The sequence below is a fragment of the Takifugu flavidus genome, unplaced genomic scaffold (assembly GCF_003711565.1).
Source record: "Takifugu flavidus isolate HTHZ2018 unplaced genomic scaffold, ASM371156v2 ctg291, whole genome shotgun sequence".
Taxonomy (NCBI): domain Eukaryota; kingdom Metazoa; phylum Chordata; class Actinopteri; order Tetraodontiformes; family Tetraodontidae; genus Takifugu; species Takifugu flavidus.
In genome coordinates this window covers 1-7,024 of record NW_026621932.1, presented here as the reverse complement: position 1 = coordinate 7,024, position 7,024 = coordinate 1, and the positions used below count along the sequence as shown (strand labels likewise).

The following is a 7,024-nucleotide window of genomic DNA, read 5'->3' as shown; positions in this document are numbered from 1 at the left end:
TGAATTAAGACTTGACGCACCATCGTACAAATTGGATGAAATGCAAAATATCCAAAGAGCCGATAGACAGATAAAAAGATGCACGTTTCTTTAAACCATTTGCTACAATCATTTTAAATATTGAGTAATTGTGAGCTGTTCTAAAATAAGACAAATGTTGAGAATAATTCTGTTGCATTTCAGATCTGATGGTCGTTCAAACTGTTGCTCTACGGTGTTGAATTTAGCTTTTCCAGGAAATGAGCTACATTTGTGTTGAAGTAGATTCTCAGATAAGTTGATGAGAAATCCCAAAGTTTGACTCACTATTTTTGTTTCATACACAACAGACTGTATGATAGTCTTCTTTCAACGAGTCATTGGGAAGTTGTGGCCTCAGCAATGACGTCAAACCCTTCTCATCTACGGGAGCTGAGCTTAAGCTGGAACCAAAGCCCGACAGATGCCGGAGTAAAGTTACTGTCTTCTGCAATGATGCATCCAAACTGCAGACTGGAGACGCTCAGGTCAGGAGGCCTCTGTTGGTCTTTTCTAAGTTTCTTTACATTTTCTGCTTTTCTCTTCATTTTCAGATTTAGAAATGTGTTTTTATTTGCCCCATTTATTCCTTTTCCAGGCTGAGGCACTGCAGTTTATCAGAGATCAGCTGTGACTCTCTGGCCTCGGCGCTGAGGTCCAATCCCTCCCATCTGAGGGTTCTGGACCTGGGTGGGAACCAGCTGGAGGATCCAGGAGTGAAGCTGCTCTGTGGTGCTCTCCAGGATCCTCTCTGTGAGCTGGAGACTCTCAGGTCAGTCAGAGATGATCCAGTACTTTCCCAGGTGTAACTAGTTAGACAATAAATGTTTACATGTTTGATCTTTGTTATAAACGTAGTGTTACAGTTCTCAGAAAAAAGACCACACAGGACAGATTTGCAGTATTAAATTGGTTGTGGAAATCTGTCCCATGTGAGGATGGTCATCAATGACTAGAAAGGAAGTATCAGTTGTAGATTTGTCTTGTTTTATTTTAGGCTGGCCACAAAACCGCCCAAACATTCAGACCAATCAAAAATGGTTCTTCCTGTCTTTTAAAGATCAGAAGGTAAACTAGAAACCCCAAAAAGAAAGCTGCTGCAGTGTGCCATGCCCCTTCTCTCCTGAGAAAAGCCATCCCAAAAAAGAGAAAAGCCCAAGTGTGAAGTGAGCACCCTGTTAAACCTTGGTACCGAAAGCCTGCAGTCATTCTCATCTTAGGTGGCTTCATTCCAGCCAGAAGCCCAAACCTGCCTCCCTCTTAAAGGGGCAGCAGGTCAGTCCAACCACAGAAACCTTCATGAAGATCTGAAGCTTTCAGCATCCACAATTGTTGCACCTCATTTCCATTGGAGTCCAAATCAGAAGTCAACAAGTTGATTCTACACCGATTCTACACAATGCAACCATTTTAAAAAGGTTTCCATCCATAAGTTTTCACACATTTTTCGATAAATCTGTTTGTTCATCACCTCCTTCTTTTGTAATGGTCATTAAAGAAAATGACCTTATTGGAGTTTTTCCCCTCACAAATATGACTTTCTATGAACGATGCAATAAATGCAGCTTGCAATCTAAGACAATATGGAAGTATGTGAATATAATAGTAGTGGAAGTAGCTCATAAAATAATACATTTGCTCTTCTCATCGAATCTTCTATGTTATTAAAGAAAAACCTGCTCTTAGTCAACAACATCTAAGACATCAACCAAAAATCCTAATTTCATACAATCTAATATAAAACAGTAGAGAAGACTCTTTCTGCAGAGACACTGGTGGCAGGAATGCAGAAGTATCACCTGCTCAACTTGGAAGGTGGAGCAGAAACCACCAGCTGAGAAGGTCCTCAGCGAGAGGAAGTGGTGGAGAACCATGAAACTTGCTAAGCTCCACCTCAGCTCCAGAGACGGGCTGAGCTGGAGCTGTGGCACCAGGTATCGCCCAGAAGAGCCTCCAACAAACAAGCTCTTCTCTTGGGAGGAGAGGGCTTTGAATCTCAGCTCAGTGTGCTTGTCTCTAGTAGGTGGCAGCTGCACCTTTTCCTGAGGTCCTTGTTGATGCCCTGAGGGGAATTGATGCTCCTGCAATGTTTTCTGGCAGCATTGAGCTTGCAGTGGGGCAATCAAACACACTGTGGGGGGGCTCTCTTTCCTTCTCTCATCTGGAGAACAAGTGACACCAGCTGCCAATCATTGTTGGAGAAATGTGCAGTCAGGGGAACGATGCGTCCAGACTATAGCCCCCCTTCCAGCATCCAGCAGTGTCTAAAACCTTTGATTTGGTTTCACCAGAGAGTGTAGGGATTGCAGGGTCGCTGCAGCATCGCCCACAAGCTGTCAGGAGTGGGTCGCTTTGTCCCAACTCCTGACAAGAGTTGAGCTATTGAGAAATGTGGTCTCACAAACTTGGAAGGTATTTTGACCTACACACACTTTACATACGCTGTAGATCTTGTCCAACCGCCCTGAAAGAACCCAAAATAGGAACATACGGCAGATAAGCCGGTGCAGGACCAGAGGTTTGTTGCTTGTAAGCTGTGTTTTGCTCTGGTACATGTTGATTTTTATTTGTCTTCTCTCAAAATAATTGTTATTTTAGACTAAGGGAGTGCAGTTTATCAGAGACCAGCTGTGATTCTGTGGCCTCGGCTCTGAAGTCCAACCGCTCCCATCTGAGGGTTCTGGACCTGAGCTACAACACGTTGCAGGATTCAGGAGTGAAGCAGCTCTGTTCTGGACTGGAGAGTCCAAACTGTAAGCTGGAGAGGCTCAGGTCAGTCTTCATTTTTCTACCTATATACCAGCTGCTAAGATGGTGAAGTGAGGCTGTTCTCAACACTGCTGTGATGCACCACATTAAAAAAATTCCTTGTAATATCGTGAATTCAGGTCTGACCCAACTAAGAACTAACGTAGGTTTAGTACTGACGCAGATAACATGCAGACCTGCACCGTATAACCTCATCCTGCATTTTTCAGATTAAACTACTACTGCAGTTATCAGAGATCAGCTGTGGCTCTCTGGCCTCGGCGCTGAGGTCCAATCCCTCCCATCTCAGAGAACTGAACCTGAGTTACAACAATCTGCAGGATTCAGGAGTGAAGCTGCTCTGTGGTTTTCTCCACTTTCCAAACTGCCGACTGGAAACTCTGAGGTAAACACCATTCTCAAAAATGTCCATTATTCCATCCGAGGGTCCTCACACTTTCTGAGTGTGTGTGTTGTGCCCAGTTCCTTCAGGAGGGAGGGCCACACGGGGACCACTTATTCATGATAAATTGATTTAAGGACAATGAAAAAGCCGACAGATGGTGACCAAAATTAGACAAAACTAGGTGAGGGTGCCTGGTAGACACCAGCCAACGAGGAGGGAGATGGTGAGGGAGACAGGAAGTCATCTAAGACAGGTTGTGCCTTTAAAGATGAGCCACAGGTGAGATGGATCTCCATGATGAGATGGGAGGGAAAGAGGTGGGAGAACCTGGGAAGAGTGAGGGCCAGAACAATATATATTCTCCTCTGGAACAGTGCAAACCTGAGAGGTTGGAATTGTGGTAATTACATATTACTATCATTTTTTAACCTGTAACTAAATTAAATATTTACAGATCATGCCTTTGATTAACCTTTCAGATGAATACTGGTTTCACTTATAACCTTATAAAAGTTTCCCTTCTTTATTTAGATTAAGTTACTGCAGTTTATCAGAGATCAGCTGTGACTCTCTGGCCTTGGCGCTGAGGTCCAATCCCTCCCATCTCAGAGAACTGGACCTGAGTCGGAACCAGCTGAAGGATTCAGGAGTGAAGCTGCTCTGTGGTTTTCTCCAGATCCTCTCTGTGAGCTGGAGACTCTCAGGTCAGGAGGCCTCTGTTGGTCTTTTCTAAATTTCTTTACATTTTCTGCTTTTCTCTCATTTTCAGATTTAGAAATGTGTTTTTATTTGCCCCATTTATTCCTTTTCCAGGCTGGTGAACTGCAGTTTATCAGAGATCAGCTGTGACTCTCTGGCCTCGGCGCTGAGGTCCAATCCCTCCCATCTCAGAGAACTGGACCTCAGGTTCAACAATCTGCAGGATTCAGGAGTGAAGCTGCTGTCTGATCTCGTAGAGAATCCAGACTATGGGCTGGAGACACTGAGACATTTCTGGTAGAAGCCAGTCAACTCCCGCTCATCTGCTGCATCACTCACTGACCACTGGTGAAGAGCATCTGTGGAAACATCTGCCGTCTACTCCCTCCATAGATGAAAAATTCAGTTTTTAAAAAGCGGTGGTGGACTTTCAGGAGATCAGTCGATGGTCGACAAAGCAGAAGCAGCTTCGCCTTGAAGTTAATTAGTTCCTGGTATCACACAATGCATCTTTATAAAGTTCTAAATGGCTCCTCGGCCACTCTTAGAAGCATGAAAACATTCTCTTAATTGTCTCTTCAAATGTCTGTATTATACGTTACTATTTTACATCATGCCTTCAGAATCTTTAGGGTTTAGTATTTACTGTCTCTGTGACATGGAGCATTGGAATATTTCAGCTGCAGCCAGCAAAAACCCATCAGAATGACGGCTATCGGTGGGAACCACAGCTCATTTGACTTTAGTCACTCTGTTCAATGTTATAGGATTTATTGCAATCTAATAAAAACTATGAATAAATGTGGGAAATAGGAAATAAAAAGAAGCAAAATGACCAAATAAATCTCCCACAAATACTGTAAATTTAAAGATGTCAAGAATGGAATATCAGCTTATTTAATCAAACATAAAGTGAAAAGGCCTCCTTTAAGTTTACTGCAAAAATAAACACTGAATCAAGAGCGACACGCGCCAAAAACGTCTCATTCTCTCTTCTGTCTCCACTCATTCTTTTATATTCTCTTAAGATAATGGGGACGGGGTCGTGTGATAACAAAACAACCTAATTGGGGACTATATTTTTGTTGCAAGAACTTTGCTCTTCAGAAATGTCTATGTTGGCTTCCACAGATTGTGCATCCACTAGAAACTCAGTGTTTTTGAGGAACTACCAGGAGTGGCTGGAGTGGAGGGCAATGATGCTACAGCTACATATAGCTACATATAGATCACCGTTATCCTCAACCCAAAAGACCACCAGTTGGCGCAGCAATACTAAAGATAGGAGGTGTTGGATCGCGATACCTTTCAAGTGTAGCTGCCGATCCGCGTGTTCTTTGAATGAAGACTTCGAGAAGAAAAGTACCAATTTCAAAATATATTTAACAATAGAACCAATTCCAGATACAAATATTACAGAGCTCCGGGCCAGTTCATAACCCTAGCAACAACAGAGTTAATTGTCAGGGCACGAAGTCTGACCACCTAACTATCCCTTGGCCCAGTCTTTTATAGTCACACACATGCAAATTCACAATGTTCATGCAATCCAATCCAGATCCCCTGCTGGGATGTCCTCGTCCTCTTCCTCCAGTCCCATTCGGTGTTGGTAGAGTTCTTCTTTTCCATTGTTTTCCAGGTAGCCAGATCCCATTCTTCATGCAAATGTGATCATCAACCCCCTGATGTCCTGTATACAATGAGTGGTTGACACCCCCTGCCTGACTGCTCCTGAGATAACAATAGAGCAGACAACAATCTTGCAACTGGAATGTCTCTGTTCTTTATTACATTTACCAATGAGTCTACCTTGCCTAACTTCTTAAGAGAAGACAGAAACATATGGTGAAACACATAACAAGATAAAGACAATTCTCACAGAGGTTGTGGTCGTTGCGCAGACGCGGAGTGATATCACGCACAAACGTGCCCTATGTTCTATATACCGTATGTTGGCGACCAAAGGGCGCACCGTATTAAAAGGTGCAGCCTCAGTTACGGGTGCTATTTCTGTATTTAACACATACATCAGGCGCTCCGGATTATAGGGCGCGGGCATGGTAAAACATACCGCTACGATAGCTTAAAACAGGCATGCTAGCGCGTATTTAGCAATTTTGCAGCCGGCAAGTCAAACAACCGACAACAATGTTTCCAAAATTAAAATGTTCGTATTTTTCGTATTTTGTTATTAAACCCCGGAGGGCTGAAGCAGGACCGCTGTTAAAAATGTATCAGTCCGCGCTTCCAGTTCTGGTGCAACGTCCAGTTCTAAATGTATGAATCCGCGTATTGACGTTTCAACGGCCCATCAGTAAAGGGAGAGATTTGGATATAGTCCCCCTGAGGTGGTGTTTTTAGAGCAGTTCTTAACAACTTTCTCTTTGCCTGATAAGAGGTCCAAACATTATTTCACTTCCCTATAAAATATTCTAAAATTTGCCATTCAAGATTTGTTGTTATTAAGATAAAGAAATGCAACATTTCCCCCAGAGAACGATGGCGATGGAAAAAGCCCTGGCTGTGTGTGAGCATCACAGCAGGCGTGGGTTCTCCTCTCTGGAGTCATGCGGGGCTCCTTTGAAGGGCAGAATAGGAGGTTGGTGACAGATTCCCCTCAGAAAGATGATTACGGTGCCAAGGTCATCACCGGGGTAACCAGGAAGAGGCAGAGTCGGTCTACTGTACGAGCGATGCCGCTCCAGTTATCCTTCTCCTGTCAGGACCAGACATTTACGCCACTTTTGATCTTTTTAAATCAGACTTTGGGTTGAGGACTCTGTTTGAACCATCTGAGCTCATTGTAGTTGTTCTTGTTGCGCATGTGTTTAATGATGTAGTGGCTCCATCCACAGCCGGCTTGATCTCTGCGTACAGCTGATGGCTCGCTCCTCCCTCTTCTTGTGGTTTCACAGCTCCACACAGACACCAAAGCCCATCACTCTGGCACATGAGGCCTACAGACAGCAGGAGCCCCGTCTGTAGCAGGAGCCCCGTCTGTAGTGGGCCGCTCACAGCGGGAGCCCCGTCTGTAGTGGGCCGCTCATAGCAGGAGCCCCGTCTGTAGCAGGAGCGGCCGACTACAGACGGGGTTCCCGCTATGAGTGGCCGACTACAGACGGGGCTCCCCCTATGAAAGAGTATATAGTATTC

The 7,024-nt window shown here is 44.3% G+C and overlaps 1 protein-coding gene across 1 annotated transcript; it reads left to right on the top strand.

The window, feature by feature from the left end:
• Positions 1 to 335: 335 nt before the first annotated feature.
• Positions 336 to 2,851, top strand: LOC130520129 (ribonuclease inhibitor-like). The gene is made up of 3 exons (XM_057023717.1): positions 336 to 506; positions 617 to 790; positions 2,617 to 2,851. Exons 1-3 carry the CDS (start codon positions 382 to 384, stop codon positions 2,834 to 2,836), a joined length of 519 nt encoding a protein of 172 aa, XP_056879697.1. The 5' UTR covers positions 336 to 381; the 3' UTR covers positions 2,837 to 2,851.
• Positions 2,852 to 7,024: the final 4,173 nt, after the last annotated feature.

Excerpts from the sequence above, each read along its gene's own strand:
- LOC130520129 (XM_057023717.1), top strand. The coding sequence starts at position 382 with ATGACGTCAAACCCTTCTCATCTACGGGAGCTGAGCTTAAGCTGGAAC. Across the intron at positions 507-616 it reads TGCAGACTGGAGACGCTCAG|GCTGAGGCACTGCAGTTTAT; the intron begins GTCAGGAGGCCT and ends TTCCTTTTCCAG. Across the intron at positions 791-2,616 it reads TGTGAGCTGGAGACTCTCAG|ACTAAGGGAGTGCAGTTTAT; the intron begins GTCAGTCAGAGA and ends TTGTTATTTTAG.